At 42.4% G+C, this 13,338-nt stretch overlaps 1 protein-coding gene across 1 annotated transcript; it reads right to left on the reverse strand.

Annotated features, from left to right (window-relative positions):
• Positions 1–6,121: 6,121 nt before the first annotated feature.
• Positions 6,122–9,440, reverse strand: LOC306934152 (uncharacterized protein; the record flags this gene model as incomplete). Its single annotated transcript, XM_079516656.1, has 3 exons — positions 8,949–9,440; positions 6,452–6,616; positions 6,122–6,144 (listed from the first exon to the last, which is right to left on the reverse strand). The coding sequence occupies exons 1-3, from the start codon at positions 9,238–9,240 to the stop codon at positions 6,122–6,124; spliced, it is 480 nt and encodes a 159-aa protein (XP_079372782.1). The 5' UTR covers positions 9,241–9,440.
• Positions 9,441–13,338: the final 3,898 nt, after the last annotated feature.

A 13,338-nucleotide genomic window follows, 5' to 3' on the forward strand; every position in this document is an offset into this window, starting at 1 on the left:
GTACTGTACTGTACTGTACTGTACTGTACTGTACTGTACTGTACTGTACTGTACAAGCTCTCCTCCCTGGCCTCTGTCTGTGTGTTAGGCTGCACAACAGTGACACTTGGTGGTGACAATAATTATGCTATTTCCGTGCTCGGATACAGGGACACAGGGACACATAACCGTCTATAGTGGTTGCACCACTCAAAAAACAGGAAAAGAACACTTATGCCAAAATCAAACTTATGCCAATTACAATGTAAAATCACAATATCCAGTCTAATTATATGAATAATACTGATGCAATTGGTTTCGATAGCACATCAGTGAGCTGGATGCAATCCTACCTGGAGGGGAGAGAACAGATGGTGGAAGTGAACGGAACACTGTCCCCCCCCCCCCCCTCCCAGTGAGCTGTGGCGTTCCACAAGGAAGCATACTAGGGCCTCTACTGTTCCTAATATATGTAAACGACATGACTTCAGCTTGTGACTGCAACTTGTTCCTGTTCGCAGATGACTCAGCACTGCTGGTCTCGGACAGGGACAAACTGCAGGTTGAAAATGCCCTCAGCTCTGAACTCGGTAGAATCTGCACCTGGCTCGCTGATAACAAACTATCTTTACAACTGGGAAAAACTGAATCCATTCTCTTTGGATCTAATAGTAATCTCAGCAAGGTGAAGAATATAATCTACAAAGGAGAGAGTGCTTTTCCTCTCCCCATAGAGCATAAACAGACGTTAAATACTTAGACTAGAAAATACTCAGGCAAAAATACGGAGAAGTTCTGCAGACAGATATATGGATGAAGAAGCACAGGCATTCAGATGGATGAAGGTTCCGGAGTTCCATTTATTTTCAGAGAGTACAAGACATCATTCACAGCCATGGGCCTGGCCCACCCGCCTCACGGCGTGTGAGCCACTGAACTAACTGTTACAAACATTTTCAGTAGACCTTATACACTCAAAGACAGAGACATCAAAGGAAGAATGCAAAGGTGGTCCCAACCCCCCTGTACCAAACGGTCATGCCTAAATAAGGTGTTGGTCACCAGGAAGGACAGGGCTAGGAGGCACAGTAGGTGTCCTGGCCTACTATCAGCAAGCCAGTCTATTAGCATACAACCCCCCCATTTGTTTGGTCAAGCCCTGTTCTGAAATTCCCAGCCTCTGTGTCCTGACTTGTTTTGCCCTGCTGAAAGACAATGTAATGTCATACTACACTAAACAGTTGTTTAAGCTATATTAGTGTTAATTGTGATTTTCATATACATCAAAGGCAAATGGCTTCTTGGTTAGAGTCGGTGACAATGTTATCACACGTAAAGATGAAATTACCTACCTAGGTTCCATCCTGGAGGCTAATCTTTCCGGTGATAAAATGGCCACCAACGTAATCAAAAAAGTCAACCAAAGAACAAGATTCCTTTACAGGATCTCCTCACTGGTCGACAAAAACACCTTGAAGACCTTAACAGGAGCCCTTGTACAAGGCTTCTTTGACTATGCATGCACCTCCTGGTACCACAGCACCTCAAAAGGCCCTTAAAACTAGGCAACAGACCTCCCAAAACAAACTGGTCAGGCTCCTACTTGGCCTCACCCCCCGAACCCACCTCACCCCTGCCCACTTTGACAGACTGGCATGGCTTAGGGTCGGCGACAGAGTACAGCATCTTGCAATGGGTCTGGTCCACAAGATTCGATACCCATGTACCTGTGTAGATACTTCCTTAATGTTAACGAAGTCCACACCCACAACACCAGAGGGAGTGCAACGAACCATGTTCAACCCAGATTCGGCACAAACAAGGGACTAAATTATTTTCGCTCCTATGCCACCAAAATGTGGAACGCCCTACCAACAGTCATTAAGACATGCAAATCCCTTGACTCCTTCAAAACCGCTCTCAAAGGGCACCTACGGATGGCTGCAATTCGAAACTGCCCCCCGTAAAATCTGAATCCCCCCCCCCCCACTGTATATGTTTCTTTTCCCTTTTTACCTCCATTATGATGAATTCCTGTACTGTTCTTTGTCTATATAGAAGTGTCTATTTGTACGTCTCTTAATGTTTTGATGAATTGAACATGGTGGACCCTGTTGTAAACAAGTGTAATGCTTAATTGGGTCGTCCACTCACAGTTAACAGCCTTTGTATTGAGTTTGTGCTTGAAATGTACTGTAATTCTGCAAACTGTTAATACAATTTTCAATCAATCAATCAAAGCCCTGCCCATGCACAGACAGGCCTAAAGCAAGTACAAAAAGAATACAAAATAAAATATATATAATAATAATAATTATTATTACTATGACAATTAAAAAGCAAAAATAAAGAAATAAGACTTTCCCATTCAGACACAGAAGTACAGGCCTGTGTCTGCATTAAATTGCAATTTTATTGGTATTTATTGCAATTGCAATAAATACCTCATGTCACTCACTGGCACTGCCACACAGTTGTTGTTTCAGTTAATTTTAAGCTCTGTATAGGGAATCAAAATGTTCTGTTGTAGTTGTAGTCACTGTAGTGTAGTTTGTTAAAGACGTTGGGAAGCTTAACGATGTTTAATTGACTACAGGCGATAGAGTGAGAGACAACGCGACCGCGTCGTCAACTCTCCAATGACCAGCTGTGCGTATGGGAGTGGATGTTTTTCTTTTCCTTTTTTTTTTGATGATCACAACTTAAGTTAGCGTCTTGTGTTGTTGTTGTTGTTGGAAGCTGTTGCTGAATTAAGGACTTTTCAAATGGAATAATTTATTTGGAACAATAAAACAAGACAGGTAAGAGGAAAGAAGTAGAAGAAGTTTGCACCCGACGGACAAGCTCAATTGTTCAACTGTGTAAAACATGCGTCTGATGCGTGGCTCACGCAGTTTATCAATTTGACCCAACATGAAACCTGCATTTATGTGAACCTGCAATTTACAGTGAATGGCCGGTTACTTTAGTGTTACTCCGCTCTGAATCTCGTCAGCCATCATCTCCCTTCATGTTTGTTATGAAATAACAGCACAGCGTGGCTGGGTGCTGTGACGTAAAATACTGCCGTACCGCTTGTTTTGCGACACAACGATATAAACGATAGAGAACATTTTTCACAATAGACATTTTCTATCGTCTATACGATACATATCGTCATATCGCCCAGCCCTAATCTAGTCCGATTCATGGTACATTCAGATTGATCCAGGAGTCAACACATCGATGCAAATCACATTGTTAATTTTAAAGCCGATTACCAATTCACCGGTTCCTCTTCACATCCTTAGTACCAACACACTTTCACCCCTGATGATAGCTCCACAAGAGATCAGAATGAAATACACATTTATTCCATAATCCTTAAGTGGTCTTTACACGAGAACGGTATTCATAGGAAACGGTAAAATAAAGTATCATTTGCTGGTGTCCCTTTAGACGAGAACGGCGTTTTCAGGAGGTGAAAACGCAACAAAGTGAAACCACCTCCCAGAGTGGAAATCTTTGAGAACGCCGTTTCCTATGATCTCCATATAAACAGGCAAAACGGTGGATCCGCAAAACTTGTGACATCTTGGCTCACAACGCATATGTTTATTAGTTCCTACAATGAACAAGCCTCCCTCCTAACAAGCGCCGCTCATCAGCGATGGTGAATGTAAAACAGCCCTTTCAAAAGTTTTGAATTACCTAATTTTAACAGTTGATTCAGGTAGACCCGCCATATTCGTTTTGTTGGACCTCTCAGCGGCCTTCGACACGGTCGACCACAGAATCCTTCTCTCACGCCTGGAAAACCAGGTTGGCATCTCCGGCACGGCCTTGACCTGGTTCAGATCATATCTGACCAGTTGGGCGACTTTATCACCCGCAGCCCCTCTCACCTGTGGGGTACCCCAGGGCTCTATTTTGGCCCCTCTACTATTCCTGCTATACATGCTCCCCCTCGGACCCATCCTCTCCAAACACGATATATCCTTCCACTGCTACGCTGATGATGTACAAATGTACATGCCTCTCACACCCAACAGCAATAACTCCTTTGAGCCCTTGACCAACTGTCTCAGTGACATTAAAACTTTGATGGATGCTAACTTCCTACATCTAAACGACAATAAAACTGAGATCATCATCTTTGGTCATAACCCCACCCTTCCTGTCAACACCCTGGGCCCCCTCTCATCAAATATCCACACCAGCGCAAAGAACCTTGGCATCATATTTGACTGCAATTTCAAGTTTGACAAACAGATTAGCTCTGTTGTTCAAACCAGCTTCTACCATCTCCGCCTACTCGCCAAAGTCAAACCGTATCTCCCCCACAATCAATTTGAAACCGTTATCCACTCCTTAATTTCATCACGACTCGATTACTCTAACGCCCTTTATTATGGAATTGACCAATCCGCACTCAGACGCCTCCAATTAGTTCAAAACGCTGCTGCCCGCCTTCTCACCGGTACAAAAAAAATGTGACCACATCACACCAGTCCTCACCTCCCTCCATTGCCTTGATTCACTGAATACAGATAATGATCATACAGTGATACCTTTATTACCATTCACCAAGATGGCAAATATAGATACAGGACCGCCTAAATTCAATACCGACTGGAGCAAGTGTTGTCTTTGCCAAGAGAATAATAGTAAAGAGCTCTCATCACAACATGCACAACAATCACAACAACATGATGGCTACACTATGATTGCAACTAATATTTGCCTCTTTCACACAATGAATTAGATGCCTATTAAACTGGATCCAGACAGACTTGATGATGGTGGTGACAACACGAAACTGGAACAAGTGAGAATCACAAAACGTGCTCAGCCACTGGAATGCCAGACCAAGCCGAGTAGAACCAGCATTAAAAGCCAAACATGTTTCATATGTGACAAAGAGACCACATCCTCTGAACTTACAAGAAAAGCTATGAAGATGAATCTCAATAAGAGTTAATGAATGTGGCTAAACTTTAAATGACGCAAAACTTCTTGCAAGACTCAGCGGTGGAGATGTTATTGCACAGGTGCTCCAATACCATGCTGCATGCTTGGCAGACCTGTACAATAGAGAGAGGTCGTACCTCAGAGCCACAAAGAGACTGGACAAGGAACATGCAACCGAAGAGGATGCCCACCCACAGGCATTCTCAGAGCTAGTCACATATCTTAGAGACCGCCAGATCTGGTGAGGGTGCTTCAGTCTTCCGACTTGCAGACATAGTTCATCTGTACGCCCAGCAACTGGAACAGCTGGGTGTTGATGCACCTGCTGTCAACTCCACAAGACTGAAGGAAAAAACTGCTGTAAGAAATACTTGAGTTGCAGGGACTTGTTGTCCAGCATATGTCTTCGCAAGATGTTAGCTGCTTTGCTAAGGATAATAGCTTCACTATAATAGCCAGAGGCTTCTGACAAGGTAAAGCCTACATATTTCTGGAAAGCCAGAAGAACATCCCTTCCCTGTGGCTTCTTTGTCACATATGAAACATGTTTGGCTTTTAATGCTTTAATGCTTGCATGGCTTCCGCCGCAATCGGTGTATGAATGTGTGTGTGAATGGGTGAATGTAATGCACAATCTATGTAAAGCACCTTGGATAAAGGCGCTATATAAATGCACCATTTACCATTTACCAATGCTGGTTCTACTCAGCTTGGTCTGGCATTCCAGTGGCTGAGCACTCTCTGCTTTTCGTTTAGTGATTCTCACTCGTTCCAGTTTCGTGTTGTTGAATATTATGTGACAAACATTCGTGATATTGCGCATTGTTCCTCCTCAGAGTTTCTTCAATGCCACCACCATCATCAAGTCTGTCTGGATCCAGTTTAATAGTAATCTCATTCATTGTGTGAAAGAGGCGAATATTAGTTGCAATCATAGTGTAGCCATCATGTTGTTGTGATTGTTGTGCATGTTGTGATGAGAGCTCTTTACTATTATTCTCTTGGCAAAGAGCATGAAAAGAGCAATCCCTAAGGAGTATGTGTGCCAATTTTGGTGCTTGTATCCACAAGTGAACTGTTATTACTGTTATCTGCCCTGCTATGGTACATTCTGATTGATCCAGGAGTCAACACATCGATGCAAATCACATTGTTAATGTTAAAACCAATTAATCGGATCATCTTCACATCCTTAGTACCGACACACTTTCACCCCTGATGATAGCTCCACAAGAGATCAGAATAAAATACACATTTCTGCCATAATCCTTAGACTTACCCCTTCAGTCTTATGCAGAGGTTAAAATGTAATTTAGATAGCATGTTATTTAGACAGATGCTGGGTTCATTTGTTGACCTGGCATCCTACAGTTTGTCTAGTTTCAATGTACAGATTATTTATTGTGTGATATTATAGTGATATTATAGTGTTTAGAGTAAGTTTAGTGTTTAGTAAGTTGCTCTGGATAAAGAGCATCTGCTAAATGCCTAAATAGTAAAGTGTAAAGAGCTTGAAACTTACTGAGATCTATGTGGTCTTCAGGTTCCTGTTTAAGGTGGTCTTCAGGTTCCTGTTTAAGGTGGTCTTCATGTTCCTTTTTAGGGTGGTCTTCAGGTTCCTGTTTAATAGAAACAGTGGTGTCTGGAGGACTGATCTTCACCTGCAGACTGGACTCCACACACTGGTCTGGAATGAAGGAATACAAAAAGGACTTTAACAATGAGGACTTTGATGTGACCTGGATAAGGACTTTATGATGGGACACGAATAATGGCTTAAATTAGGGATGTTAAACGGCTCATCTTTGGTGAGTCGACGTGTCGTGGCCATTTACAGACGTGTCGATCAGTTGTTCTCTCAGTTGACAGGAGAGCGCAACTTTGCATTGACTGCATTCCTTTAAGCGGCACATGTTCTGCAGCTGCACACAAATTTGCAGCAGTAGGATGGCACTCTTCACTAGCCTCACGTAGTCAGACTAATATGCCTGTAAGAGCCATTATGACTCCCTGGCCGTCGGCAACCACGTAGTGCCAAATAATTGGACTTGGGCAGTACATTAAGTTTAAAACCGCCTCAGTCGTCGTTACAACTGTGATTTGTTTTATTGGAAAACAAATCAAACCAGCAGGGTTCGTTTGGACAAGCACAGGCCGTGGCGTGGCGTGTTGGTATTGGAGTGTGGGCAGATGGACACGGCAGCAGCTGCGTGCAGCGATCTTCTCTGCAAGGGTGTTCTGCTGTTTGGAGATCACATGATCGTTACAACCTGTCCCGGACAGAGCTATAGGGGTTCTTTCCGGGGACATCAGCACAGCGATCTTCTGAAAGCTGCTCCTGCTGCCATTGGAGGTGATCGATTGGCGATTGCCCCCCGGCCGGAGCCATAGGGGCGCTTACTGGGGAATCAGCAGCAGTCGGCACAACAGATCTTCTGGACCGGATCGGACCGCGCACGGTGGAACTAGATCTTCAACGCTGACCATTCTATGCGGTATGTTCAGCGGTGCAGTGCCGAAACAAATGAATCAACTCCACACTAAGCTTTCATTTAGAATAATGCTATCTCTCCTACACTACAACAATTCCTCCATCATCCTGTTTGTGTCGTGGGCAATGGGCATGCATTGGAGCGCCAGCAACAGCTTTGTGTGTACCCCATTGGGATGATTTGATTGGCTGGGCAATGTACGTATTGAGGATAAGAAGTGAGGACACCAATTTTGTCCGGAATGTGATGATAAGAGCACCCCTCACTTCACACAATCTGTTTCTTGTCTGTTTTTAGTCTTCAGGCTACACCTTTTGATTAAATCCATTTGTTGAGAGAAAAAAAGAAATCACACCCGTGTGAAGTGAGGGGCGCCCTTATCATCATACATCACATTCTGTGCTCAACCAAACAAATCATCACTAATGTTATTCCGACCGATCACTTTTGGGGTCTTCACTTTTTTGCCCTCACTTTTATCTTCAATATGTACTTTCCTCAGCCAAGCAAATCATCGCTATGGGGTGATCAGCCAATCACAAGCCAATGTTTGTGTTCACACAAACCATGACATCTGGGCATAGGAGGGGCTAGCGCTCCTTAGAAAATAGATACATGTAATGTTCCTTTTTTATGACCAAAATAAACTACTACTACACAATATGCACATTGCAGTCTGTTGCATTGTCGTCAACAAAAAACATAATGTAGTTGACTTACTTCACTTTTGTTAGATAAGGGTGATTTAAAACAGTTGCAAAACACATGAGAATCGTCTACCCCACACACACACGTTTACTAGCCGCAATTTGCAACTCTAGATTTTTTTACAATGGGATGAATCTAGAGTTGCAATACCCTCCATTGACTCCCCACTCATCATTTTGCGTTTGTGATCTGCTGGTCTCAAACGACGTTAAACTCACCAACATTGCAGCTGTAGTCCAAGCTTGAATTTTTCTCTTTCGATCTGCAAAGCTTGTTTTTCATAAAAATCGTAGACATGTTATGAGCTACTTTCTGTCCAAAATATTCCACAAGTGATATTCCGAGCCGCCATTTTGCAATTCTGCGACGGGCCGTAAAACAAGACGTGAGGGGGAGAGCTTGTTTAATAGAATCTTACCTGCGCAGGTAAGACACCCAAAGAAGAAGCCGACGCAGCGCGACGCCCCGTCACGCACGGCCTTCTATTAAACAAGCGCTCTCCCACACGTCTTGTTTTACGGCAGGTTGAAAAAATACAAAATGGCGGCTCGGAATATCACTTGTGGAATATTTTGGACAGAAAGTAGCTCATAACATGTCTACGGGGGATTTTTATGAAAAACAAGCTTTGCAGATCGAAAGAGAAAAATTCAAGCTTGGACTACAGCTGCAATGTTGGTGAGTTTAACGTCGTTTGAGACCAGCAGATCACAAACGCAAAATGATGAGTGGGGAGTCAATGGAGGGTATTGCAACTCTAGATTCATCCCATTGTAAAAAAATCTAGAGTTGCAAATTGCGGCTAACACGTTTACTAACCTGCTCTGTGTAGTCTGATGGGTGGCTGTAGCATCACGTCCAGCAGTTTGTTCTGTTTCTCCAGCAGAGTTTGTGTCTCCAGCTCTGTCTGGAAAAGGTTGTACATGAACTCTCCCACCGCGCTGAGGCGCTCCAACACAAACACTCTGACATTAAGCGTCACACTACAAACATCGACACCACGCTGTTTGTCCAAAACACACAATATCTCCTCTCCCACCGACGTCATGTGCCCATTTATCTTCAGCCGTACAGACTCCATTTGACTCCTTTTACCTCCTTTAGGAGACATTTTCACCAACTGTAATATACTAATATAATGTGTAAACCTCTCGGTTACAATTGTAATATAGTAATAATGTGTAAAATGTCTTTCTTACGTCGAGGATAACAAACAAAAAGGCTCCAGAACATAGACATTATATACGTAGACGCCCTTTCCGGCTCTGAGGCGCGTGTCACCATTGAAGGCACAATTTTCCCGACATTCCTTGCAAAGCATTAGCGGAAGCAAAGCGGAATCTTGTCAAGCTTCCTCGTGCGTAACATAAGTCCCGGAAAAGACGCGCTGTGATTGGCCAGTAGTCACTTGAGTGACAGCGAGAGACATGGAGGCGTCACATGAGTGACGTCACTTGGGCAGCGACGCAGTCGCCTTCAGCAAATGCCTTCAGCACTTCTAAATAAGAAAGCTGCGGAGAACTGTTGCTTTGTGTTCACTCTTTAATGTTTTCTGTTAGTAATCTAATCCCCCCTGGCTCTGATGTTGTGTTGTTAATAACTTTGTTGTTTGTTTGTTTGTCTACTTTTGTATTGTAATGTATATTATCATGACTGTTATAAAGATTTGTTAAAAAAAAAGAAGCCTTCAGCACTGCACTTCCGCCTTCATTGGGATACACGCTTACCCCCTTTCTGAAACCAGCTCCTCGCCACTCGCTCTACACACTTGCCCTCGATATGCGTGTTCACGCGAGGCTGCGCCATATTAAGTGTCGTCCGAAAGCAAGCAGCCTTGAGTGGAAGTGGCTTATAAAGCCCTCAAGAGCGAGTCTGTGCCGATCTAGACTCGATTGCCTTGTGCAGCGCTGTTCTCTGTCCGCATGGAAACCGCGACCTACAAATGTAAGTACCACAACAAATAAATGATAAATAAACTCCTCCTAAACAATCTTCATCTGATGCAGAATAGACAACACTCCAACTGATGTTCACAAGGGCTCTTTATTTACCCCACCGTGAAAAAAACTATAAATGAAAGTTATGAAACCACACAAACAAAACAACTTTTAAGACAATGATTTATAAACACCATGGATGTATATGACATGTAATTTTTGACAGTCACGCTGTATTTCCTTTTTCCATATTACTGAAATCCACATGTCACAAACATACACGATACAATGCAATATAACTGTACAAACAAAATGACAGGTAACACAATTGCGTGATGGTAACCATGGCAACGAATGGTGTCTGTTTCCTGTTTCTGCACAAGGAGGGCGAGTGTATTTCCAAACAGTTTTTTATATCCAGCACCCTAATCAAGGGAACTTGATTCAGCTGGAGGGGCACTTTCTGACGAGGGAACCTCCCGAGAGCACTTCAAGTCAAGGGACTGGTTTCAGAAAGGGCCTTAGAGTATATATTAATAGACTTGTCTTGGCATATTCAGTCAGTAGTACTCTATCATTGTGCTCTGTGACCTTCCCCTACTAAAGAAAATTTAAGCCCCACCCTTTTTTTACCTCAACGACTGTCGTGCAGGTGAGACATGATAACAGTAGGCCTATATGAGTTGGGCGTGCTAACGAGCCCCTCGTTAGCTAACGAGCCCCTCCACCTCCACCCTCCACCTCCTCCACTCAAAACAAAGGCAGACACTAAGCTTTGTGTGTAATTGTTACTGAATACAAGGATGGTGATTGATGATTGTAATTATTTATAGGAATAATAACCCCTTATGTCTTTTTCGAGGAGGTCCTAGACACAATACAATGTATGTACACCTTAACAACAACAAAGAACGGAAAATAAAACATTTAGAGAACAAGGCAGAAACTACAACAACCAAATCAACCAAACATTAACAAATAGGCCTATACAAATCATTGGGTTATCACTGCCACAAGTGTGAGAGAAAGATTAGTTATTTTAAAATAAAATAGTTAATTAAATTAAGTCTCCTCATATCTGTATACAAATTACACTGTGTACATAATTATAAAATATTTTAAACTCTGAATTGTGACTGTCTGTCTGTCTGTCTGTCTGTCTGTCTGTCTGAGTACAGCGAGTTGAGTCTACGGTCATTACAACGGCCTGACATGAAAGAAAAAGTATTTCAAAAGAAAAATAATTAAAATGAAGGTTGTGATGTAAATTGATTCATTGAATACTTATTAGGCAGCTAGAAATGTAAACAGTACAGTCAAACAGTCTAAGAGGATATCACAGGAAAAAAAGTCCTTGGCGTCTTATTTCCATGCAGGTCCTCCTGGGAATTCAATTCATAATTTTGCTTCATTTGATTTAGCTATTTTGTCTCATCTGTTTAAGGAAATAGGTAGCTGATATATTGCACTTTTACCTTAGCGCTAGGTATACTCTTGGTTGCTTGTTTTTGCAGAAAATGCACTAAAGACTTCTGGTGATTAGTAGTTTTTGTTCCCTACCTATGTTGAATACACTTATTGTAAGTCGCTTTGGATAAAAGCGTCTGCTAAATGACTGTAATGTAATGTAATGTAATGTAATAATCATGACAAAATTCAAATCATCACAAAAAAAAAAAAAGACATGTACAGGTTGGGAAAAAAGGAAGGAAAGCGATCATTTCCTCTCCCTTTGACCTGCTGAAAGGTGGATTTTTAGGCCTAATGGACAGTCAAAATCTGTTGGAAATATTTTAGTTTGATGTGGCGTCATAATTAAATACAATGTTGATATGGCATAGCCCAGTGGTTTTCAACCAGTGGTCCTTGAGGTTGGTTCCAGCTGGATCCCAGTTAAACATAATGATGGAGAGTTGGTAACCATTGGACCCCACTTGAGACGCTGAGAGTGTAAAATGAAACCAAATGGACTGTTATCTCTCCTAATGGTACCAACATCAATACAGCATGGGATTGTGGACAAAATCATATTTAACCACAACAAAATATTCTAACACAATTAAGGTTGGGACTGCAAGGCTAAATCTCATCAGTGAGTACCACAGACGGAAAACAGTCTATAAGTCCAAATTTCATTCTGACCACTCCAACAATAATGGACCGTGACACCACTAGCATAGCCTACAGACTAGAAAATAAAAATCACACCTGTGTGAAGTGAGGGACACGTTTATCATGAATACATCACATTCCGCGCTCAACCAGTCAAATAATCACAAATGTCATTCCGGTCAATCACAGCCTTTGTCTTCAATGTTTGTGTTTACACACTTTTGCCTTCAATGTTTGACACTATGTCTGGACATACGAGGGGATAGCGCTGAATTCCGGTCCCATGTGCACATACACTTTCTCATATCCACGAACAGGCTATAGAGTGAGTCCCAGCCCCTTTCAGAATGACGAAACATCTATGGAAAAATGTATGGGAAATTCTCTGCTACACTCTATTGACTAGTCTGAAATATAGTCTGTTTGCCTACTGCAGCCACACTAAATAAATCAGTTAACATGATTGAGGTTATGTTCAATTCTTTGAATAGCTGTTATTATGTAGTCTTCTACACCAGTGGTATTCATAGTGACACTCAAAGCTGGTGTCACTTTGGTTTGGGGATTATACTGATGGAAATGATCTCCTAGCTAAATCTGCCGTGATTGCAAAAAATGATTGACTGAATATATTTAAAGGTACAGCTGGTACAACAGGTTAGAAACACTCCAAATGGACGACGCACGACAAGCCAGAGGTTTGTTGTGTCCACATGAACACATTCACTGCCATTGACGTCATCCCAAATCCGGGTGCATGTGTTTGGTCCGACGTGCTAACAGTCCGACAGGCATTAGTCCAACATCCTACCTCAAACCCCAACCTAACCCTATAGTAAGGGAAACCTATGAAAATCTGGGAACTAAATCGTTACCAAGAAATTTCTTCACCAATGTGTTTCTAAAGGTGTCTAATAACATGTACTAAAAGTTTGAAATTCAACTCCCGTGGGTGCATAAATTTGACTTTTTGGACTTTTGAGGGGTCAAAGTAGGGTTGATTCTGAGTTGATTGCAAGCTTTTATTTTTCACCAAGACCACTCCCTGGTGGAAAACGGCCGCACCCACTTTTCCCGCTCACCCAATGCCCCCCTCCACCCCACACACACCCTTGCAGGGTACATGTAAATTAAAACATAGCTAAAGCTTTTTTATTGTT

The sequence above is a fragment of the Electrona antarctica genome, assembly GCF_951216825.1.
Source record: "Electrona antarctica genome assembly, chromosome: 2".
In the NCBI taxonomy this organism is placed as follows: domain Eukaryota; kingdom Metazoa; phylum Chordata; class Actinopteri; order Myctophiformes; family Myctophidae; genus Electrona; species Electrona antarctica.